Source organism: Nerophis ophidion, linkage group LG16, assembly GCF_033978795.1.
Source record: "Nerophis ophidion isolate RoL-2023_Sa linkage group LG16, RoL_Noph_v1.0, whole genome shotgun sequence".
Classification (NCBI taxonomy): Eukaryota; Metazoa; Chordata; class Actinopteri; order Syngnathiformes; family Syngnathidae; genus Nerophis; species Nerophis ophidion.
This window is the reverse complement of record NC_084626.1, coordinates 19,352,653-19,378,955: the sequence shown is the minus strand read 5'-3', so window position 1 is coordinate 19,378,955 and position 26,303 is coordinate 19,352,653. Positions and strand designations below refer to the sequence as shown.

Here is a 26,303-nt window from a genome sequence, read left to right as displayed (position 1 = left end):
GTCTACCTAACACAGCGAGTATAATATTGTAGTGTATCTAACTCAGTGTGTACAGTATTGGAGTCTACCTAACACAGCGAATACAGTATTGGAATGCACCTAAAAAAAGTGGGTACAATATTGTGGTGTACTGTAATGGAATATAACATACTCAGTGTGTACTGTTTTGGAGTGTACTTAACAAAGTGTGTGCAACATTGGGGAACGCTGTATTTTTGTGCCTAACAGAGGGCAGACAGAATTGGACTGTACAGTATTGGAATGCGTGTACAGTATTGGAGTGTACAGTATTGGAATGTACTTAACACAGCGTGTACAGTATTGGAGTGTACAGTATTGGAATGTACTTAACACAGTGTGTACAGTATTGGAATGTACTTAACACAGTGTGTACAGTATTGGAGTGTACAGTATTGGAATGTACTTAACACAGTGTGTACAGTATTGGAGTGTACCTAACACAGCGTGTACAGTATTGGAGTGTACAGTATTGGAATGTACTTAACACAGTGTGTACAGTATTGGAGTGTACAGTATTGGAATGTACCTAACACAGTGAGCCGTGCCGACGCTGAGTCCTGATCAATCTCTGACTTAACAGAACACGTGTAAATTCCCTCATCGCCCTCGTTGATGTTGGAGATAGTCAGAGATTCATCGTCCTTCTTCATCCTGTTCCACAATGACAAGAAATACGTGTTTTCTTTGGGACAAACTTTACAAGTTACATTTATGAACAATATGGTATCAAATATTAGGGCTGCGAATCTTTGGGTGTCCCATGATTCGATTCAATATTGATTCTTGGGGTCACGATTCAATTCAAAATAGATTATTTTTTCAATTCAACACGATTCTCGATTCAAAAACATTTTTTTTCCGATTTAAAAGGGTTCTCTATTCATTCAATAAACAGGATTTCAGCAGGATCTACCCCAGCCTGACATGCAAGCAGAGTAGTAGATTTTTGTAAAAGCTTTTATAATTGTAAAGGACAATGTTTTATCAACTGATTTCAATAATGTAAATTTGTTTTAACTATTAAATGAACCAAAAATATGACTTATTTAATCTTTGTGAAAACATTGGACACAGTGTGTTGTCAAGCTTATGAGATGCGATGCAAGTGTAAGCCACTGTGACACTATTGTTCTTTTATTTTATTTTTATAAATGTCTAATGTTAATGTCAATGAGGGATTTTGAATCACTGCTATGCTGACATTATAATTAATATTAATACTGTTGTTGATAATATTCATTTTGTTTCACTACTTTTGGTTTGTTCTGTGTCGTGTTTGTGTCTTCTCTCAATTGCTCTGTTTACTGCAATTCTGAGTGTTGCTGGGTCAGGTTTGGTTTTGGAATTTGATTGCATTATTATGGGATTGCTGGATTGATAAAAAAAAAATCCTTAAAAAAAATAGATATTTTTAAAATGAGAATCGATTCTGAATCGCACAACGTAAGAATCGCGATTCAAATTCCAATCGATTTTTTCCCACACCCCTATCAAATATGCTTTATTCCTGCTCAGAAAAATTTAATCTGTATCTAGTGTGGTTTGGTGTTTGTCTTCCTGCTTTTGTATTACATTGAGCTTGCTCTGACCACTGTACTGACTTTTCATCACCAACAAATAAATCTAATGAAAGTATTATCACAGCGCTCCTTTAACAAAGTAGCATTATTTATTTGTGTAAGGAGAATGCGGTTTGCATGCGTTCAAAAACATACAAACTCAAAGCTTGTGCATCGAGGATAATGTCTTTAGTTTGACTTCATGTACAGAATATACAGGCTTGAGGACACCAATGTCATGTCCTCTATATTTTATAGGTGACAAACAGAAGATGATATGACTGACTGCAAGTATTCTTCATGTAGGAAATTGTGTGCAGTGTAAATCACTGTGCGGCACAGCATCCTCACTCAATAAACGATCTTTGGTTGTTCGCAGTCCGTTACAACTCCATCTCCCGACACATAACAGCGACAGAAAGGTGACGATTGATTGGCTGAGTCCCTGTCTTGTCTGTCAATGCTATTTGGTAAAATGGTCCAATGAGAGGGTACAAAGGCCTAAATGTCCCACCCCCGTAAGTTGTAGCTCTTCCGTGTCCACTCATCTTATTGATGATCAGTCCATGAGCCCCGGGCAGAAAAAAATAACACAGGGACAAAAAAGAGGATTCAAGTTAAACATTTTACGTTAAGTAGGTCTCCTTCTTCCAGCATGGCGTGGATGTAGATAAAACATTCATAAATGGTTCAAAAACAGTCACTTAATTACTAAACTTTAATTGAAACTAATAGCAAACACGGTGTGGTGAGTTATAGCTAAACATAGTTATCTAAAGTATTGAAAAACAATGATAATACCAATATTATTCCTTTTATTAAGCATTTAAGCCCTATTTTATATTTTCTTCAAATAACATCACATATAGGTGAGTGATAAATAAACAGTCCTAAATTTTAAATAAATGACTCCAGTACTTTTATAAGCAACACACTGTGTAGTTATTGTTTGTTTATTCACAACTCCACAATGTAAAAGGGATATTGTTCAGCATAGTGGTCAAATTAAGGAGTTTGTGACATGTGCATCAATGAGGTGAGTTGGCACAATATGAATAATAATAATGAGATGGCGACTTCTCCAGGGTGTACTCCGCCTTCTGCCCGAATGCAGCTGAGATAGGGTCCAGCACCCCCTGCGACCCCGAACGGAACAAGCGGTAGAGCACAGGTTGGAGCAGGACGACATGGTTGTGCAGTAAATAAGCGTCTCCATGGTGACAGCCGGTAGTACACACAAAATCTTCATTTAAATAGGGCGACATATAGGGCCACTTTTGTAGCTGTTATCAATTGCGTAATAGTACTAATAGTACTTTTTAGTATGCACACGCTATCAGCGTTAGATCAGGCCCTCTAAGTATTATATGTATTGTTGTATGTTATAAATTAATGTTAAAATATTGGTCTCTTCTAAAAATAACAATGACACAGTTACCGAACAATGCGAACATTACTAATTTAATGTTGTTGTTGGTGCCATTACCTCCATCCCAGATAGAGAGGCTTGTCATCCTTCATCCACTCCACAGAGACGGCCAGGCTGGCGTCAGACTTCACCTTACACTCAAAGCGAACTGTTAAACCTCTTATGGCTGACTGATGCTGAGGAGCTCCAACTATGCGTGTCGGCTCTGAGGAGGGAGTTAGAAGAAGAATACCAATATGTCAATCTACAATATAGTTTTCAGTACAATCAACCGTACAATCTACAGTGTGAACTATAATATGACCAACAGTGTGATGATGATTTTAAGGTATAGTGCTTATAAGGAAATCCAGTTTTCAATTTGAGGAATCCTACTTTTACCAAAACGAACCTGTGATGGGCGGATCAATACAATGATTCCATCAAAGCTCCATTTTACCTGCGACACTAATAATGATAAGCTGTATAGAAAATCCATTCTATTACTGGAGTACTCATTTAACAATCAATTGATTAAAAATACATTTTTAAATGGAAATACTTTGTGTTGACCGAATCTACTTTTGTGTCCACTTCTCATCCATCCCTCCACTGCCCTCCCCTCCATCCATCCATCTTTGCCCTCCATTAATCCATCCTTACCTCCCTCCTTCCATCCTCCCCTACATCCGTACCGCCCTCTATCCCTTCATCATCTATCATCCCTTCATGATGTATTCATCCTTTCCTCCCTCTATTCATCCCTACCTTCATCCTCCCCTACATTATCCATCCTTTCTCTATCCAGGCATCCATTCTTTCATCATCCCCTTCATCCATTCATCATCCTCCCTTACATCCATCCATTCTTCCCTTCCTCCTCTATCCTTTAACCATCTATTCATCAGTTCCTCCCTTCATCTATCCATCCTTTCTTTTCTCCGTCAATCCATCCATTCATTCCTACCTCCATCCTTTGCTATATCAGCCATCCATCCTTACCTCCCTCAATCCATGTATACTTCCATCCATCTATCCTTCCCCTCCATTCATCCATTCTTAACTGCCTCTATCCGGTCATTCTTCCATCCATCCATCCCTCCCTTCATCCTCCCCAACATCCATACATTCTTTGCTACCTCCCTCTCGCCCTTCATCCATCTGTCATCCCTCCTTCCCTTGTTCTATCATTCTTACCTCCCACATCCATCCATCCCTACCTTAATTCTCCAATACATCATCCTTCCTACTTTCCTTCCTTCCTCTCTCCATTCATTCATCCATCCTTCTATTCCTTCATCATCCCTTCCATCCATCTTTCTTTCCCTTCATCCATCCATTCTCCCATCTATCTATCCCCACATTCTCCCCTACATCCTACCATTATTCCCTTCCTCCTCTATTCCTTTATCCATCTATCCCTCCCTTCATCTATCCATCTTTTACTCCCACCGTCCATCCATCCATTCATCCCTACCTTTCTCCTCTGCTACATTATTCATCTACCATCATCATCCATCCTTCCCTCTGTCCATTCATCCACCCATCCCTTCATTCCTTCATCATCCCCTTTATCTGTTCATCCATCCTTTCCTCACCCCATCCATCCCTACCTTCAACATTTCCTCATCCATCTATCCATCCCTTCATCCTCTCATGCATCCATTCATCTATCCCTCCTTTCATCCTCCCGACATTTATTCATCATTCCTGCCCTCTCTCCATCCATCCGTAGATATATTTATCTAACTCATATTAATACATAGATGAAACATAAACATTTAATTCCAAAGAGACAATAATTCAAGCCATTCAAATGAAAATCAATGAAAAAACTGTAATGAGTCAATAAAATATCTTTAAGTTGATGAGTAGTATCGACTATTTAGCACAGAGTACTTAATTGGGTTGTATTTTTTGTAATAGTCAATCAAAAAGAACTTTAAATAAAGAAAGAAAAATGAAAAGAAAATGAAAAAAGAAAGAAAGACGGAAAACAAAAAAGAGTCATGTTGGAATAAGAGTGATGATGATGATGATGATGATGATGATGATGATGATGATGATGATGATGATGATGATGATGATGAAGAAGAAGAGTTGGGACGCTGACAACTGCAAAAGTGAACAATGGAGTTCTGTAAAGATGTCTCACCTTTGACCTCCAGGCGGACTTGGTTTTCAGCCATGCCTAAAATGTTGTTGGCCACACAGGTGTAGGTTCCTTCGTCCTCCACTCGGGCACGTTTGATCTCCAAGGTTCCGTTGATGTAGAGGCGGTACATACCGCCATCCAGGCCGCTGCCCTGTCCGTTCTTAAACCTACGAGCAACACATTTTGACGTTTCAGCTGAGAAGTACTGAAAAACTCATTGTACTGACTTACCAGCGTAACACAGGGTGAGGAGAACCGAAGAAAGGACAATCCAAGAAGGTGCGATTGTTCTTCACCACTTGAATAAGTTGGTTTTTAGGCCCCAACATCCTTGGAGGATAATCTGTGAAAAGGAAGTACTTTTTTGCACACAGTATACTGCTACTAATGTACATGTCTGAAATACTTGTTGTCAGTACCTTGTAAGGTATACAGTATCTTACCAAACACAAATACTTTGGAAAATATGTCGAACTAAATAATACTACCTTGTACAATGTATCCTACAATTTTACCTTGCACAGTATATCCTACAAAGAATACTACCTTTTACTGTACTGTATATCTTACCGAATAATACTACCTTTTACAGTATACCCTACAAATAATACTACATTGTACAGTATATTTTACAAAGAATACTACATTGTACAGTATATCTTACCAAATAATACTACCTTGTACAGTATATTTTTCAAAGAATACTACATTGTACAGTATATCTTACCAGATAATACTACCTTGTAGAGTATGACCAACAAAGAACAATACCTCGTACAACATATTTACCAAATAATACTACTTTGTAGAGTATGACCTACAACGAATAATACCACACACAGCATTTCTAAAAAATACTACCTTGTACCGTGTACCTTACCAAAGAATACTACCTTGTGGACTGTAGAGTATGACCGACAAACAATACTACATTGTACAGTATATTTTACCAAATAATACTATCTTGTAGAGCAGGGGTCGGGAACCTTTTTGGCTGAGAGAGCCATGAAAGCCAGATATTTCAAAATGTATTTCCGTGAGAGCCATATAATATTTTTTAACACTGAATACAACTAAATGCGTGCATTTTTAAGTAAGACCAACATTTTTAGAGTATAATAAAACTCGTATTCTTTTTAATACCATTGTAATTCTAAAGTTAACCAACAATAAACATAATACTTCTTACCATTAATGTGACATCTTGAACAGGTGCGATAGAAAATGGATGGTTGAATTAAAATGCATGAGAATGTTTTATAATTTGAACATTATTTTTAACACTGTGATTACCAGCAAAATTATTCATGACTTATCGTGTTAAGCAATGTCAGTTAAGATTTATCTGAGAGCCAGATGCAGTCAGCAAAAGAACCGCATCTGGCTCTAGAGCCATAGGTTCCCTACCCCTGTTGTAGAGTATGAACTACAAAGAATAATACCATGCACAGCCTTACCAATGAATACTACCTTGTACAGTATATCTTACCAAATAATAATACCTTGTAGACTGTAGGGTATGGCCTACAAAGAATAATAGCTTGTACAGCATATTTACTAAGGAATACTACTTTGTAATGTCTGAACTTCAAAGAATAATTACCACACACAGCATCACCAAAGAATACTACCTTATAGATAAGAGTATTACAAGAATAATACCCTGTACAGTATATCTTACCAAAGAATAATATCTTGTACAGCAGTGGTTCTCAACCTTTTTCAGTGATGTACCCCCTGTGAAATTGTTTTTAATTTGAGTACCCCCTAATCAGAGCAAAGCATTTTTGCTTGAAAAAAAGAGATAACGAAGTAAAAATACAGCACGATATCATCAGTTTCTGATGTATTAAATTGTATAACAGTGCAAAATATTGCTCATTTGTAGTGGTCTTTCTTGAACTATTTGGAAAAATGTTTATAAAAATATCAAAAAACTTGTTGAAAAATAAACAAGTGATTCAATTATAAATACAGATTTCTACACATAAAAGTAATCATCAACTTAAAGTGCCCTCTTTGGGGATTGTAATAGAGATCCATCTGGATTCATCAACTTAATTCTAAACATTTCTTGACAAAAAAAGAAATCTTTTACATCAATATTAATGGAACATGTCCACAAAAAATCTAGCCGTCAACACTGAATATTGCATTGTTGCATTTCTTTTCACAGTTTATGAACTTACATTCATATTTTGTTGAAGTATTATTCAATAAATATATTTATAAATGATTTTTTAATTGCTGCTATTTTTACAATATTTTTAAAAAATCTCACGTACCCCTTGGCATACCTTCAAGTACCCGCAGGGGTACAAATACCCCCATTTGAGAACCACTGTTGTACAATATACCTTACCGAAGAATAGTACCTTGTACAGTATATCTTACCGAGGACGCTGACGAAGGCGTTGGCCAGCAGGTAGCCATGTTGGTTGGAGGCGTTGCACTGATACACAGCACTGCTTCCTATCTGCACTGAGCGGAAGATGATCGTGTCTCCCATCATCTGTCGACTCGGATTGGGCGGAGAGCCTCAGGAAAAGGGGAGAAGAAAATATAGGACATTAATTACTAAATGCAAGAAAGTTATAAGTATTTTTAAAGCCCGACTGGACTCAAACCCCTTCAAAGCCAATATTTTGAACCAGTGAACTTCATTCATTTTGTGTTCCAAACATGAACTTGAACGTTACTTACTGTCGATTGTTTGACCGTTGATCAGCCACTGGATGCTGGGTTTAGGGTTGCCATTCGCCCGACACACCAGGCGCCCGTTCTCTTCCGGGGCAAGTACCAGGTTAGTAGGTTTGTCCAGCCAGTAAGGAGCCGCTGGAGAACATGAAGAGAATGATGTCATGTATCATAAATATGACTTATTAGTCATCTGGCCTTCATTTACTCACCTTTGACTTGAACAAAAATGGAGTGGCGTATGCTGCCCAAGTGGTTGTTGGCCATGCAGACGTATTCCCCGGCGTCCTCCTCGGACACGTTGATCACTTTCAGCGTCTTGTTGTAATTCTCCAGTTTTACTTTGCGCCCCGGCAGATCTCCGCCTTTCTTAAACCACTTGATCGTAGGCGTGGGTCTGAACGAGACAGAACAGCAGGTGACTAAAAATGACACCACATCAGTAACTTTTTCAGTCCCATCAGGATTTTGCAGGCGTTTCTTTTGTGATTGTTTCAACCTAAAATGCCTACATTTGGAGCAGCTTTTTCAGAAAGGTACATCTAAAGTTGCAATGTTTTGAGTATTTTTTAATACCATTAAATAAACTTGTGATTTTATGAATTTGTTATCAATGTCTTAAGTCAGGGGTAAATTTGTAATGACCTAAAATACTATTTCTAAAAAAATAAAAGGGCAAACATCTGTAAAGTATACTGAACAAAAATATAAACGCAACCCTTTTGTTTTTGCTCCCATTTATCACCTATCACTCTCAAATATTAAAAAGCTTAATGGTCCGCATGTGGCCCCCGGGCCTTAATTTGCCCAGGTCTGGTTTAAATTGCCCCAAAAAAATCTGATCAGTCACTTATGAGAAGCAGATTTGGTGCGTAATGTAAATAAGGCCATATCACAAACCTCATTTGTGTGTGTGTGTGTGTGTGTGTGTGTGTGTGTGTGTGTGTGTGTGTGTGTGTGTGTGTGTGTTCTTGTATTTCTACCCTTCTTGAGACATCAACAAGGAAAAGTACCTTCCATATGAGGACCGGTGAGTTAGGAACAAAATTCTGGTCCCAATACAGAAAACCTTTGCATCTAATAGGGAAAGTCTCCTTCACACCCCTCGTGGTGAAATCTATCAAAACTAGAGTGGTCCCAAAAAGGAGGGATTTTTCAAACGGAAAGCATCCTCCACGACCCCGAAAGGGACACGCGGTAGGAAATGGATGGATGGACTGTGTGTCAGTTTTAAAAGTGCTCCCCCTCTGATCAACATATGAAATAACAAGTGTGTAAAAAATTTAAGTGCTCCCCCTCTGCCCAACATATGTAATAACAAGTGTGTGTAAGAAATGGAAATGCGCCCCCTTTGGCCAAAATTAATGAAATAAATAAATACATATGTACAGTATATAGGGACATACTGTAATAATTTGAAGTAAATAATGAAGATTAAAAACCAATTAAAAACAAATTAAATACAATAAATAAAAGCTTACCTTTTTTATATTTGCATTGTATGTGTATATTATTAATGTTGTAAATACAAATCTTTATATATCTAGAAAGGGTTTAAAGAGGTAGGCATTTTTTAGGGAGGTCTCAAGAAGGTAACAAATACAGGAATGTGTGTGTGTGAGAGTGCATGTGTGTGCGTGCGAGTGTGTGTGTGTGTGTGTGTGTGTGTGTGTGTGTGTGTGTGCGAGTGTGTGTGTGTGTGTGTGAGTGTGTGTGCTCACAGTCCTGCAGCTATACACTCCAGCAGAAGTTGCTCATCTCTCAGCACCATTTTGGAGCTCTCACTCCCCAACGGTAAAAGGAAGGTTGGCGTCGACTCGGATACTTTACGGCCTGAAGACAAATAAACAAAGAGTATTTAAACGCATTCAAACTCAGTCCTGCTTGAATCCAAATGTTTCTTTCCACCAATTTACTTTGAGCGTATTTAAAAGCCACTGCCACATAAACACAGCACTTTTATTCGCATCGTTTCCTCATGGCTGCTTTCCAGGCAAACATGCATTGTCCGTGTCTGCGGCCTGTGGAAGGCACGGTGGCCAGAGAACGCGTCCAACATCCTTTGGCATCTCACACAGGAAGACATTTAGAGACCGTAAAAATCAGTAGGATCATTGATCTTCTTAATGTTTGTCAGGGGAAGAAAGATGCAAAGATTACCGTTAGAGGGGAAAAAAGAGAAGTCAAAAGAACTCGCATGTTTTTTCTCTTTGTCGTGATCCAACAAAAATATTGATTATTAGCCTTATAATATGAACAAAAATATTGATTATTAGCCTTATAATATGAACAAAAATATTGAAGGTTTTGTCATGATTTATGCTTTATAATCTAACCAAAAATAAATGTTTTTGATGATTTATGCTTCTTAACCTTACATAGCTTGACTTGTGAAACCAAAATTAACATTTTTGTCCGTTTATTTTACTTATGGGCTAAAAATTATTTGTACTAACTAAAACACACACGCAAAGTCTGATAATACAAAGTAGTTGATGGCAGCTCAGAAAGTGAACAGAACACAAAGTACAAGGGAAAAAAAACAACAACTCATAGCCATAGTACACATCCCTCTTACATGTGTGTAAGAGGGAAACATCAAACATCAAAGAACACAGAGGACATTAAAGACATTAAAGCAGCAGATACAACCAGACACTTCTACATACAGCTATGAATAAAAAGTAAAATAAACATATACAATGTGGTACACAGTAAACAAGTAAATTAGTGTTTGTACAAAATAAACAGTATATAACTTTTTGTACACTTAAAAAGTAGAGTGGTTTTGGTACAAATAAACAAAACTTTTTGTACACAGCAAAGTAGTAAACTTTTTGTGCACAGCGAAAAAGTTAATTGTTTTTGTACTCAATAAAAAAAGCAAAGTAGTTTTTCTTTTTTGTACACAGTAAATAAGTAAATAGTTTTATGTCTACAGTAAAAAAAAGTGAAGTTGTTTTAGTGGTGGTTTGTGCAGCCCTTTGAGACACTAGTGATTTAGGGCTATATAAGTAAACATTGATTGATTGATTGATTGATAGTACAAAGTCAAAAAAGGCACTGTGTTAGTTTGTTACATTATTATGATCATATTCATGTATACTTGATATTATTAAGATTAACATGTTAGTTTGTTACATTATTATAATCATACTCACTAAAAGTTAGTGTGACGTTTAGTCAGAGCAGGTTAGGGAGTCATTTAGAAATAAATAGCTTTGAGCGGCAAGAAGTTGTAAATATCCACATAGTGACTCACCACCATAACTGTGACTGGCATTGTAAGATGTGTGATTATACGGCTCGTCTGAAAACACACACACACATGTACAAACACACACGTGCATGCACATACACTGACATGTTGACATACAAAAACAATCATATACGATACTAATACTATAGTATATTACTAGACTAGGATCAATACATTACATATTCCAATATTCAGTTATGTTACTCATCAAAAAATCACAATTATATTATATAATACTTTACAATGTTGTTTTGCTGCAGGGGGAAACGACTACAGTATATTCTATGCTATAAGACGTTTTTGACCTTATTACTCACTGGTAATAATTTTGAGAGTGAAGGGGTTCTTCTGCTGGATGGTGTGCGTGAACGGAAAGCGGGCGTTGCAGCTGTAGTCGTTGTTAGCATCTTGGGCCACCACGTTGGAGAAGTACAGGTCTCCGTTTAAACCCTTAGAAACTCGCTTGTCCTGACGGATGGGCATCATCACTGGGACACGGGAGGAGGATGAGACAGAGAGCGCTGAGTCAGCAAATAAGGGTTAATCACTTCAACACTTAAAGTACGGATGAGTCAAATTGGAGAGAATTCAATAAATAATGACTGTACATTGTTAAATAGTTACTTAAACACTGTGTCAATAATTGAGTAAAATTGTATTTAAAAACATAAACGTGTTAATAAATGTGTCATTTTTTGAAAATTCAATTAATCCCTTCAATGTTCAATCCAATATTTAATTATTTCAAAATTGTATTAATTTATTTACTATTTAAATAATTTATACTTATGGCAGACATTTTTCTCAACTTTTTGAAAATGTCCATATTTCAAATGAATGAGGTTTTGTTGTCATCTTTAATATGGTGGGTAAAATTGGAAAGAATGAAATAAATAAATATATTCTTTAAATAATGACGCATTAAAACTGGTATTAAATATGTACATTTGTTATTAAATGTTTCAATTAATATTTTAACCTATGTTAAATGTTAGATTTAGTAGCTCCATACATACATATATATGTATACATACATATACATATATATATATATATATATATATATATATATACCCCGAAAGGGAATAAGCGGTAGGAAATGGATGGATGGATGGATGGATGGATATATATATACATATACAGTATATTATATATATATATATATATATATATATATATATATATATATATATATATATATATATATATATATATATTCCCTTGTGGGGTCGCGGGGGCCCCTGGTGCCTATCTCAGCTACAATCGGGCGGAAGGCGGGGAACACTCTGGACAAGTCGCCACCTCATTGAATGGCCAACACAGATAGACAGACAACATTCACACTCACATTCACACACTACGGCCAATTTAGTGTTGCCAATCAACCTATCCCCGGGTGCATGTCTTTGGAAGTGGGAGGAAGCCGGAGTACCTGGAGAGAACCCACGCATTCACGGGGAGGACATGCAAACTCCACACAGAAAGATCCCGAGCCTGGGATTGAACCCAGGACTGCAGGACCTTCATATTGTGAGGTGAGGCAGACGCACTAACCCCTCTTTCACCTTTATATATATATATATATATATATATATATATATATATATATATATATATATATATATATATATATATATATATATATATATATATATATATTCATATATATATACATATATACATACATATATACATACATATATATATATACATATACATACATACATACATACATACATATATATATATACATATACATACATACATACATATATATATATATACATACATACATACATATATACATACATATATATACATATAAATATATATATATATATACATACATACATATACATATAAATATATATATATATATATATATACATACATACATAAATACATATACATACAAATATATATACATACATACATATATATACATATATATATACATACATATACATACATATATATACATACATATATATACATACATACATATATATGTATGTAAGTAATTATACAATATATAATTATTTAAATATATATATATATATTTATATATATATATATACACAAAAATCAAGGACAAAACACCACTCGACCAATGGAGAAATACAGCAGCAGTAATCACATGGTTTAACAACATCCAAGACAAACAACAACACAACTTTATCTCCTTCGACATCGAAGAATTTTACCCTTCCATCCCGCAAGACCTACTGACCCAAGTACTAAACTTCGCCTCGGACTACGACTCAATCACAGGCAACGAAAGAAACATCATCATCCACGCAAAGAACTGCATACTCATCCGCAACAGTACACCATGGCAAAAAAAGAACAATTCAACATTTGACGTTACTATGGGGAGTTTTGACGGAGCAGAAACGTGCGAACTCGTTGGGAGTTTCCCCCTCTCCCAGCTTGCTAGCCTTAACCTGAACCTTGGTATTTACCGTGATGACGGACTGGCAGTGTGCCGCGCCTCGCCAAGGAGCAGCAAGAACACCAAGAAGCGCATATGCCAAATCTTCAAAGAAAACGGCCTACGGATCACGATTGAAGCCAACAAGCAAACCGTCAACTTCCTTGACGTCACTTTCAACCTGAGAAATAACAGCTACCAACCATTAACAAAACCCAACACAACACTCCAATACGTGCACCATGACAGCAACCACCCACCCACCACCACGAAAAGAATACCTACCGGAATTAATAAAAGGCTATCGATGCTGTCATCCAGCAAAGCTGAATTCGACCAAGCAACCCCCCCGTACCAGAAAGCACTTGATGAAAGCGGATACAACTTCACCCTCACCTATGAACCCACTCCAGGAAACCAATCAAAAAAGAGCAGAAGACGAAACAACATCATCTGGTACAATCCGCCATTCAGCAAAAACGTCTCAACCAATATCGGCCACAAGTTCCTCACTTTGATCGACAAACACTTCCCCAAAGGCAACACCCTAAGAAAAATATTCAACAAGAACCACATTAAATTGAGCTACAGCTGTATGAATAACATACAACAAATAATTTCAAACCACAACAAAGTAATTGCAAAAGGACTGCCCACCCCCAGACTAAACGACTCTGAAACCAATAAGGAACGTAACTGTCGCAAGAAACCTGATTGCCCTCTCAACGGAGGGTGCTTACAGACATCAGTCGTTTACCAAGCAAAGGTAACACGCAAGGACATTAACACATCCGACACGTACGTAGGATTAACCGAAGGAGCATTCAAAACAAGATGGAATAATCACAATGCCTCCTTTTGAAACCAGACTTTGCGGAATTCTACAGAGCTCAGCAAACACATTTGGAACCTCAAAGACAATAGTGTTGAATATTCAATAACATGGCAAATTCTTGCATCCAGCACACAGTGGTAATAAAAGATGCAACCTATGCTTAAAAGAGAAACTGTTTATTATATATCATCCAGATCTATCATCCCTCAACAAGCGCAGTGAAATCATTTCAACATGCCGCCACAGACGGAAACACCTCCTAGGTAACACATGAGCCAATCACCACACCCTACGCCTGCCTGTACCCACCCACTCTGTGCTCTATATAAACCATTGTATGTGAAGGCTTCCATTAAATATATATATATATATATATATATATATATATATATATATATATATATATATATATATATATATATATATATGTTATGTGTTGTCCCAAAGGCCCTGCGATGAGGTGGCGACTTGTCCAGGGTGTACCCCGCCTTCCACCCGATTGAAGCTGAGATAGGCGCCAGCACCCCCTGAGACCCCAAAAGGGAATAAGCGGTAGAAAATGGATGGATGGTGTTGTCCCGAAACCAATATTTTGGTACCGGTACCGATCATTTTTGGTACTTTTCTAAATAAAGGGCACCACAAAAAATTGCATTATTGCCTTTATTTTAACAAAAAAAATCAGGGTACATTAAACATATTTTTCTTATTGCAAGTTTGTCTTTAAATAAAATAGTGAACATACAAGAAAACTTGTCTTTAATTAGTAAGTAAGCAAACAAAGGCTCCTAATTTAGTCTGCTGACATATGCAGTAACATATTGTGTCATTTTTCATTCTATTTCGGTATTTTTCAGAGGCGGTATAGTACCCAATATGATTAATTAGAATCGCAGTACTATACTAATACCAGTATACCGTACAACCCTAATATATATATATATATATATATATATATATATATATATATATATATATATATATATATATATATATATATATATTTATATATATATATATATATTGTCATATGTGTATATATGTATATATATTGTCATATTAAATTCATGACACATTTAATATTGAATTAACATAACTTTAATTACACCACCCCAAAAGGGAAAAGTGGTAGAAAATGGATGGATGGATGACACATTTAAGTAATTATAAAATATATAATTATTTATTTATTTCATCCCGTCTCATTTGACCCTCCATATTAAACAAAACTTGAGTCATATGAAATATAGATATTTGCAAAAGGTTGACATGTACATCTAAAATACGTGCATTTAAAAAATAAAGATATTTGCTATTTTTGCAAGTATGTTGCCTTCATTTTATAAAAACTGCCAACTTCTCAATAGTTTTATAGAGTATTTAAGTACAATTGTGTTGTTTACTGAGACTGTTAGTTGCTTGCTTCATTTATTTTATTGACAAAGTTTATTTCTCACTGCAGAAAGTGTGATTAGAGTTTGATGTGAAATTGCTGCTCACTGCTGTTCATCCAGAAAGTGAAAGGGGGCGGAAGACCAGGAGGAGGGTTACAGGGGAGGACCAAGGAGGTGCCTTCAGTCACCACCACCGGCTCGAGAACCTCTTTCGGCCACAAAGGAGCCTCTGGAGAGAACAAGGAACGGAGGACATGAATAATAATAACAGCAATATTAATCATTAAAAAAATATATATTATCTTGACCCATTGTGCTTTAAAGTGTAACATTCTATATAGACTAACAGTCCATTCGATAAAGACTAACAATCTCTATGTTGCCATTAAAACAAAAAAAAAAAACTTATTTGTGATCCACACTTACTGGAGACCTGGAGTACAATTTTGTTCGACAGCGCCATCCCATATACATTGTTGGCAAAACACTGGTACTCTCCTTCGTAATCCTCCGGACGTCCTCCGTTACGGAAACCGATTTCCAGCGTTCCCGAGCGTTTTCGTATCGTCACCCGAGGATCTTTCCCGATGTTGAAAAACTTCCCATTCCTTCGCCATGTGAACCTGGAACATGAAACAGAAAAAGGAAGAGAGTTCAATCGTTCATATTCCTCACAGCCTACAGGTTGAGGGTTCAAATCCATGTTTTTTCAGGTTTTGAATCAGATTTTTACCAGCATCCTGAAACAACAGTGTTGGACCATAGTGGTTCCATGTTACACATAAACTGTATGTGAGGATTCAATAAAAACACGTATGACCGTTTTTATAACATGTACAAGATTTCAATATTTGGTATCCAGAAAAGCCTCTCCTTATAAAGTAAAAGTTGAAAGTTAAAGTACCAATGATTGTCACACACACACTTAGTGTGGTGAAATGTGTCATCTGAATTTGACCCGTCCCCTTGTTCACCCCCTGGGAGGTGAGGGGAGCAGTTATATGCAGCTCCTACGCTGTACGTACACTGTAAAAAAAAAACTTGTAAAAAAACGGTAATCTACTGGAATGTGTTTGTCATTCTTGTTTGATGTGGGTTCACGGTGTGGCGCATATTTGTAACAGTATTAAATTTGTTTGTACGGCCACCGTGAGTGTGACTTGTACGGCTGTTGGCTGTTGATCAAGTATGTCTTGCAGTCACGTTCGTGTGTCATATTACAGAGAAAAATTTCAAATTATTAGTATTAGTACAAACCTTTATATAACAGGCTACAAATATTTTTCCACTTGAATAAAAAAATACACATAAATATTAAAAAAACAAGATTTTCCTTAAAATTACCTATAAAACTGTTAGATTGTTAGTATGGACATAGACTTTTATATAACAAGCTACATATTAAATTAAAGTTAATTACTGTAATTTTACATGAATTTGAAAGTAATTTGAGAAAACAAAAAATGATATGTATTATTAATGATATGTATTATTAATATGGTATTTTTCTGTAAAAAAAATTGAAATATACATCGTTTGTCATTACTGGCATATTACTTAAAATAACAGGCGGTTTGTTTATTTACAAATAATGTCTTCAATTCTACAGTTTTATAACCTATTTAAAAAAAATAGAAAAATTACAGTAGAAATTTAGAGTAAATTAACCATAAAAATAGGATTTTGTTTTACAGTGTAGGGCTCCACAATCGATAGGGGGCCCTGTTTGCGTAAAGAAGCGCATCTAAAATGCAAATTAATGAATTACAATGCACTTCATTTGACATTTTTATTGAAAACTTATTCCTAGCCCCGGGTTCAGCAACCAGCGGCTCTCTTTAGTGCTGACCTAGTGGGTCCCTGGAGAATTTTTAAAAAAGGATTGAAAATAGAAAAAGATGGCGGAATTTTTTTTTGTTTGTTTTAGAATGGTTTTTGTTTGTGGACAAACATTACACCAACTTTCCCAATTGTTAGAAAACCGACTGTTTAATATTTTGTGTGTATGCTTCACTGATGAGAGAATTTGGTAAACATCGTTTTGTCCAACTAATTTTCGGCGGTTCTTGAACGCACCATAGTGTGGACTGTGATGCAGCACTTCGTTTACATAGATAGATAGATAGTACTTTATTGATTGCTTCAGGACGGTTCCCTCAGGAAAATTAAAACATGTAAAATCTTCCACTCCTTCTTTTTCACCAAAAGTTTTATGCTGTGCATGACTGCACAAAGCTGAACTTTGTTGATGTTATTGACTTCTTGGAATGCTAATCAGGCAATTTAAGCTGGCTGTATGTACAGATTGCATCATTATGCCTCGTTTGTAGGTATATTTGAACTCATTTAATATTCTTTACTTTTATCCTCTTTGTATATAATTTATATTTGCATGTCTCATTGCACATTATCTGTATGTAAAATTGGCTGCATTTCTGATTGTTGTTTATTGCTGTGTTGTTCCAGACCACAGCAAACGTTACCTCACTTGCCAAACAGTGTAATAAATCCATTAACAGAAAACCGCCTGCTGTTTCCTTTAATTTGGAAACACACATCAATACCTTCGGCCATTAAAAGCCAGGAATTTCCAGGAGCTTTTGCGTTAGCAGCTAAATGGCTTTCGGTTTGTAATGCACAAAAAAATGCGAAAGAACACCAAACTTTGCTGACTGGAAAACATGAACAATAATATTGCAGTATCTCTAGAGTATTAGTCCACATTTCATGTTTTGTTTGTACACAGCTAGCTCAATAACGTATGCACTTTAGGTGTAATAACACGCATGACGCGCTGTAGATTAAAAAGGTAAAAGAAGGTAAGAAATCAGTAAAAGAAGGTAGAATGTAGCTAAAAAAAGGTAAGAAAAAGGTAAAAGGTAGAAAATAGCTAAAAGAAGGTAAAAGAAAGTAAGAAGTTTAAGTAAAAGAAGGGAAGATGTAAGAAGTAGGTAAAAGAAGGTAGAACGTTGCTAAAAGAAGGTAAAATAAGGTAGAAAGTAGGTATGAGAAGGTAAAATGTTTTTTTAAAAGAAGGTAGGATACTAAAAGAAAGTAAAACAAGATACATGTCATGACCTGGCAGCACTGCTGCCGCCTATCTTCTTTTTGTTGCAGTGTCTGGTTTCTGGTTCACGGAGCGTGGCCACCTGAATGCACACCTGATCCTCATTTCCTCCTGACTACTGAAGCTCTCCAGGTCATTCACTCGGCGACAGTCGATTTTCTGATGGTTCACTCTTCTCCTCTGCTTTGGCTCCACACAAACGTCTCATTGCGCTGTGGCTCAGTCCCTACCTTGCCATGTTTGTTTATTGTTACTTGGGTGCTATTTTTGTTCCTTACACTGTAAGTGAAGTGAAGTAAAGTGAATTATATTTTTTCTGTAGTGACTCAAAGAGCTTTACATAGTGAAACCCAATATTTAATTTTTGTATTCAAAACAGTGTGGGTGGCACTGGGAGCAGGTAGGTAACGTGTCTTGCCCAAGGACACAACGGCAGTGACTAGGATGGCGGAAGCGGGGATCGAACCAGCAACCCTCAAGTTGTTGGCACGGCCGCTCTACTAAGCGAGCTATACCGCCCCAAGTGTGCTTCCTTAGTTATTTTTGTCTCTACTTTTGAGTGCTCTTTTTGTTATCATTTTTATTCATTTTTTCTGCTCTGTGATGGGATCCTACTCCAGCTAAGCCGATCGCGATAATGAGAAATAGAGGGTGAAACAAGGTAAGAAGTCGGTAAAAGAAGGTAAACAAGATAAGCGAACAAAAGAAGCAGGAAAAAGAAGGTGAAAAAGGTTAAATAAAAAAAGTATGAAGTAGTTAAAATGCAAAAGAAGGGAAGAAGTACATAAAATAGGATAAAAGAGGGTGACATAAGGTACTACTGCAACGCACTTCTTGTCGGGATCCCCAACAAGAACATTCAAAAGCTGCAGTACATACAAAATAGTGCTGCGAGGATCCTGATGAGAGTGGGGAAACATGACCACATCACACCAACTCTCAAATCCCTGACCCACTCAGGATTTAATTAAAAATTTCCCTACTAACCCACCACTGCCTCCACGGAAATGCCCCCCTCTACCTCAAAGAACTGTTCACCCCCAAATCCTCCACACGACACCTCCGCTCCAAACAGACTAACCTCCTCCAACCTCCACGGACAAAGCTACAAACTATGGGAGACCGGGCTTTCTGCTCCGCTGCTCCCAGTCTGCGGAACGCTCTCCCTGACCACCTGAGGGCATCTCAGACTGTGGATGCTTTTAAAATAGGCTTAAAAACCCATCTTTTTAAAAAAGCCTTTTTATAGACATGCATGATGGTTCTAGCTATTGGGCTTTTTCTAGTTTTATATTTTATATATTTTTATTATCTTTTTATTATTATTACTATTTTTTTTACACTGTGGCACTTTGAGGTTGTTTGCTCAACTTAAAGTGCTTTTTTTACAAATAAAATCGATTATTATTATTATTAACAGAAGGTAGGAAGTAGGTATAAAAAGGTAAAATTGGGTAAAACAAGTAGCTGAGATAGGCGCCAGCGCCCCCCGCGACCCCGAAAGGGAATAAGCGGTAGAAAATGGATGGATGGAAGTTTAGAAGTGGGTAAAAATTAATAAGAAGTAGTTGAAGAAGGTAAAACAGAGTTTAAGAAGGTAAAACAAGGTGAGAAGTAGGTAAAACAAAGTGTCGGAAGTACTGTGGGTAAAAGAGGGTAAAAAGAGATTAGGAGTAGTTAAAAGAAGGTACAAAGTAAATAAAAAAAAGTAAGAAGTAGGTAAACGAAGGTAAGGGAGGGTAAAACAAAAACGTAAAAGAAGGTAAAAGAAGATAAGTAGGTAAAAAGCTAAAAGAAGGAAAGAAGTACGTAAAATACGGTAAAAGAGGGTAACACTAGGTAGGAAGTAGGTATAAGAAGGTCAAATTGGGCAAAACAAGTTTAGAAGTGGGTAAAAAACGATAGGAAGTAGTTAAAGAAGAAGTAGATAAAACAAAGTTTAAGAGGGTAAAACAAGATGAGAAGTAAGTAAAACAAAGTTTAAGAGGGTAAAACAAGGTGAGAAGTAGGTAAAACAAAGTTTAAGAGGGTAAAACAAGGTGAGAAGTAGGTAAAACAAAGTGTCTGAAGTACCGTAGGTAAAAGAGGGTAAAAAGAGGTTAGAAGAAGTTCAAAGAAGGTACAAAGTAGGTAAAGGAAGATCAAAGAGGGTACAAGAAGGTAAGAAGTAGGTAAAAGAATGTAAGAACTAGGTTATAGAAAGTAAGAAGTAGATAAAGAAGTTAAAGACGGTAAGAAGTACATGAAAGAAGGTAAAAAGTAAAAAGTAGATATTATTACTATTAAGTGACCATGTGAATCTTACAACAAAAAATGTGTGAATACACAATCAAGACTCAATTCAATTCCAATTGTTGGGGTAATGATGTGTTCCAGAATTAATTCTACACTTAACACGATTCTATTTGGTATAAAAAATAAAATAAGATATTTTTAAAACAGGTTAGAAGTTACAAAAGCCCCTCTTGGCTGCTGACATATAACATATATATGCAGCATTTTTCATTATAAAAATCAATTATTGAAAATGTTTTCAAGGTCAAGTCAGAATTGTTATGAATAAAATTGCGATACTGATGTGAATTAACTCACTACAATGACTACAAGTTGTTTAGCATTGTTGCTTTTGTACAGAAGCCCTTGATAATGTACTGCCGTGCTAAATGTGTTGCTGTATTTGTGATGCAGAAAGACGTGAGTCAACTTTTGCTTGAATGTTTCATGAGCATGAATAGTCAAGTGATTATTGGAGCACAATGACCTGTTTGTGTTTGGAAGGAGAGCCGCTACGTGTGTTGTCACTGCTTCACTGTGTAACTGTGTGTTACCGTGTGCACAAGAATGTGCGTAATCAACAATGTGAGACTGTCCTCAACTGCTCAGTGATGTAACTATTGCATACAATGTGTGTGTGCCTGTGTGCATGTGTGTGTGTGTGTGGTGTACTGATACCGTTCCCAAGGCTTGATGCTGAACAAATTGTTTGTTTCATGCAGTATAATAATACATTCATTCATTAAATCAGTGAATAACACAACACCCGATACAAATATGAACAAGATTGAATGGAGCTGAAATCAGGGATGGATGCAAAAAGATTCTATGTAAGGTTTGCACCTAAACAAGTTAGTGCAGTAAGAAGGGAGTATTTGCAGGAAAGTATAATGATAAAGTAGGTTGTATGGAAAATAAAAACATTGTGTAAGACCTAACATTTGACAACCAAACAATTAAACAAGGCGACCCGGTAAAGAATCTGGGTATTATTTTCTACCCAACTCTCTCATCTGAGTCAATGTGATATCGCTAAAGTTTTTTGCATTTTGTCCATAAGCGACGCTGAGATCATCATTCATTCGTTCTTTACATCACATCTCGATTACGGTAATGTATTATTTTCGGGTCTCCCAATGTCGGGGGTCGGCAACCCGCGGCTCTAGAGCCACATGCGACTCTTTAATGCCGCCCTAGTGGCTCTCTGGAGCTTTTTCAAAAATGTATGAGAAATGGAAACAAAAGAAGGAAAAAAAAAATACATGTTTTGTTTTAATATGGTTTCTGCAGGAGGACAAACAAGACACAAACCTCCCTAATTGTTATAAAACACACTGTTTAATTAAACATGCTTCACTGATTCGAGTATTTGGCGAGCGCCGTTTTGTCCTACTAATTTTGGCGGTCCTTGAACGCACCGTGGTTTGTTTACATGCAACTTTCTCCGATTTTCTAGGACGTGTTTTATGCCGCTTCTTTTTCTGTCTCATTTTGTCTACCAAACTTTTAACGTTGTGCATCAATGCACAAAGGTCAGTTTTGTTGATGTTATTGTCTTGTGTGGAGTGCTAATCAGACATATTTGGTCACTCCATGACTGCAAGCTAATCGATGCTAACATGCTATTTAGGCTAGCTGTATGTACATATTGCATCATTATGCCTCATTTGTAGCTATATTTGAGCTTATTTAGTTTCCTTTAAGTCCTCTTAATTCAGTGTATATCTCATGACACATTATCTGTATGTAATATGGCTTTTAACCCAGGATGGACCGCTCGCCTGTGTATCGGTTGGGGACATCTCTACGCTGCTGATCCGATTTCGTTTGGGATTGTTTCCTGTGGACGGGACTCTCGCTGCTGTCTTGGATCCGCTTTGAACTTAACTCTCGCGGCTGTTTGAGCCACTATGGATTGAACTTTCACAGTATCATGTTAGACCCGCTCGACATCCATTGCTTTCGGTCTCCTAGGGGACCTCTCCAAGGTTCTCATAGTCATCATTGTCACTGGCGTCCCACTGGGTGTGAGTTCTCCTTGCCCACTGGGTGTGAGTTTTCCTTGCCCTTATGTGGGTTCTTCCGAGGATGTCGTAGTCGTAGTGGTTTGTACAGTCCTTTGAGACATTTGTGATTTAGGGCTATATAAATAAACATTGATTGATTGATTGATTGATTGATTGATTGATTGATTGATTGGTTGATTGATTGATTGATTGATTGATTGATTTAATTTTTTGCGGCTCCAGACAGATTTGTTTTTGTATATTTCGTCCAATATGGCTCTTTCAACATTTTGGGTTGCCGACCCCTGCCCTATGTCTAGCATTAAAAAATCACAGTTGGTACAAAATGCGGCTGCTAGACTTTTGACAAGAACAAGAAAGTTTGATCATATTACGCCTGTACTGGTTCACCTGCACTGGCTTCCTGTGCACTTAAGATGCGACATTAAGGTTTTCTACTTACGTATAAAATACTAAACGGTCTAGCTCCTTCCTATCTTGCCGATTGTATTGTATTGTCCCAGAAAGAAATCTGCTTTCTAGGAACTCCGGTTTATTAGTAATTCCCAGAGCCCGAAAAACACTGCGGGCAATAAAGTGTTTTCTTTTCGGGCTCCAGTACTCTGGAATGCTCTCCCGATAACATGAGACATGCTACTTCAGCATTTAAGTCCCATCTTAAAACTAATTTGTATACTTTAGCCCTATAAAAAGACCCCCATTTTCGACCAGTTGATTTGCCGTCTCTTTTCTGCCCCTCCTCTCCTTCGTGGAGAGGGGGGCACAGATTAGGTGAAAATTTGGGACCCGGGGTGGACCACTCATCTGTGCATCAGGTGGGGACGTCTCTGCGCAGCTGACTTGGCCCCACTATGGACTGGACTCTCACACTATTATGTTAGATCCACTATGGACTTGACTGTCACACTATTAACTAGATCCACTCGACGTCCATTGCACCAGACGCCCATGTTTCATTTGCTGATTACGTCCCTCATTGTCTGTAAATCCCAATTGGAGCCCAGGAGTTAAAGCCCTGGAAATGTAACCAGAAGTTCGCTCTCTCTCTTACTCGGATGCTCACCTGCCCAGTTCATCACTGCACACATCTTTGCTACTACGACTCGCTTTGCTGTATGTTATATTCATGTGCAAGACAAACTGTTCACAAGTTCAGATCATCCGTCTTTTATGTTGTGTTGACAACAGCTATGGGGAGTGTTAACATAATTGGGGGCTCGCCCGGGATTTTTTGTTGGGATATTTGTATAATGCTTGTATTTTTTATTTAGTCCTCACGGCAACATCGTATTGTTATCCTTTGAGCTGATCTACAATAAATTAAAGGTTCATGATTAAATATGGACAATAATTAGTACAGTGTGTGTGTGTCTGTGGGTGTGTGTGCGTTTGTGTGCTTTGCTTACGTTGGCACAGGGTTGCCCTTGGCCTCACACTCGATGATGATGTTATCTCTGGGGTCCACAATGTAGTCCTTCACTGACTGCTTGATTATAGTCGGGGGCTGTTTCACTGGGGAGGGGGGAAGAGAAGGTGAGGGTCTTGCATTGTTACACACAAACTAAATCAACTACAAAACACATCAATTTATTCGGTGGTTACTGAACAAATATTTGTCCCCCGCTATGTGCATTTAATATCCAAAGGTGTTTTTTACCACAAAATAGGTTTTTACTGTAACATTTACTGAGGTAACGTTTTGGATGCATTATCAGAGTAATTTTAATGCAACATACTTTTACTACTTTTACTTTGTTATATTAAATTTAATTCCAATCTCTACATCCATTTATATCATTATATTTATCTATAATCAATTGATTACTGCTTGCAAAGACATATTCATTTGGCTCTTTGGTTAGACTTACTGTATGTCACATGACTCTGTTTTACCAATCAATCGAAACCTGGCAGTCACATGACTACACTCAAACTACACACTGTCAAAAAGTGACATCGTAACTCTCCAAAGTTTACTGTCGAACCATGAAAAAGAACATTCATATTATCATCAGTCAGTAGAATTCCACTTGCAAGTAAATAAACCATGTTGCAGTAAGTTGTAGATGTTATTTTATTATGTTTTAGCTGTGCATATGCTAACATTAGCCCTGTTAAAAAGTCATAAGTGACTGTACAACTAGCCCTTTTTTGTAGCACATGCAGTAGTAGTCTCTTGCACAAAATACACACACCAACTACGGTTGTAGTGCACGTGCCATTAAGGAATAACTACTAAATAAATCAAAAGTTACTACTGAGTTACTCAGTACTTGAGCATTTTTTCAATCAATACTTATTCTTACTCAAGTAATTAATTGGATACTTTTCATTCTTACTTGAGTCATATTACCCTAAAGCAGGGGTGTCCAAATGAAAGCATGCGTGGGCCATTTTGATATTTTTTAATTTTCAAAACCAATACAATATTTATTCTAACCATCCGGACTACCCTCAAAAAGTGTCACAGTTATTAAATGTTATAAACAAGTCAGATATTGTTTTTGTTTAATTTCGACGCTGAAATATCTATAGATCAATTTTGGATTTGTTGACATGAACCTTTTGGGGTTTTTTTATGTTAAATACCCTTTGTCGAATAAAAACCCTGTGTTTTATGGCAAAAATATAAATGTTCAAAGTGTTCAAAGTGGAATATTTGATGTAAAGAAATTGATGCCCTAAAGATTTAAATAATTTATAACAACATTGCTTTTGATGCATTATTATTTCTTGAACAATGACAGTTAAAAAAAATAATTAAACTAAAGGTCTCGATGATTCAAAAATGTAAAAAAGAAAAAAAAGGCCTATTTTTACTTTCAATGACTAAACCTCAGGATCTAAGACAGATCTATCCGTCGATTATAAGTTGTTATTACTTTTTTAGCAATGTCAGTTTTAAAGTAAAAAACATTGTATTTTTATCAATATTGCATAATTTTTACATTACATTGCAACTGCTTTCTCACTTAGTTGTTTTCATTTTTGTAATAGTCTTTAAAAAATTAGCTGCGGGGCCACAAATGGTCCCTGGGCTGCACTTTGAACTCCTGGGATCAAAAGCAACGACACTCCTACTCAAGTGCCAATTTTGGTTACAATTTTGGCTTCTCTACCCACCTTTTTTTAAGCAGCTAATCTCTTCTGCTATTATCCTGCTGATGTTCTCATAA

The 26,303-nt window shown here is 36.8% G+C and overlaps 2 protein-coding genes across 20 annotated transcripts in view; one reads left to right on the top strand and one right to left on the bottom strand.

The window, feature by feature from the left end:
• Positions 1 to 26,303, top strand: part of LOC133535094 (calcium/calmodulin-dependent protein kinase type 1D-like) — a 510,841-nt gene that overhangs the window by 207,492 nt on the left and 277,046 nt on the right. The window lies entirely within an intron of this gene.
• The window catches only part of nfasca (neurofascin homolog (chicken) a), a 179,776-nt gene that overhangs the window by 45,227 nt on the left and 108,246 nt on the right, over positions 1 to 26,303 (bottom strand). For 16 of the 19 annotated variants that reach the window (XR_009802139.1, XR_009802138.1, XR_009802140.1 and 13 more), the window contains 13 exons: positions 24,534 to 24,639; positions 16,186 to 16,382; positions 15,866 to 15,988; positions 11,417 to 11,587; positions 11,103 to 11,150; positions 9,562 to 9,673; positions 8,053 to 8,237; positions 7,847 to 7,978; positions 7,538 to 7,681; positions 5,375 to 5,486; positions 5,144 to 5,310; positions 3,067 to 3,214; positions 548 to 672 (listed from right to left, as the gene is read on the bottom strand). Coding sequence is in view for 16 of the 19 variants with exons in the window: in XM_061874515.1 (XP_061730499.1) it covers positions 548 to 672; positions 3,067 to 3,214; positions 5,144 to 5,310; positions 5,375 to 5,486; positions 7,538 to 7,681; positions 7,847 to 7,978; positions 8,053 to 8,237; positions 9,562 to 9,673; positions 11,103 to 11,150; positions 11,417 to 11,587; positions 15,866 to 15,988; positions 16,186 to 16,382; positions 24,534 to 24,639 (1,770 nt within the window). In the remaining 3 variants the exon portion in view is untranslated. The remainder of the gene's footprint in view (positions 1 to 547; positions 673 to 3,066; positions 3,215 to 5,143; positions 5,311 to 5,374; positions 5,487 to 7,537; positions 7,682 to 7,846; positions 7,979 to 8,052; positions 8,238 to 9,561; positions 9,674 to 11,102; positions 11,151 to 11,416; positions 11,588 to 15,865; positions 15,989 to 16,185; positions 16,383 to 24,533; positions 24,640 to 26,303) is intronic. The other 3 variants (XM_061874522.1, XM_061874523.1, XM_061874528.1) reach the window with 1 other exon arrangement.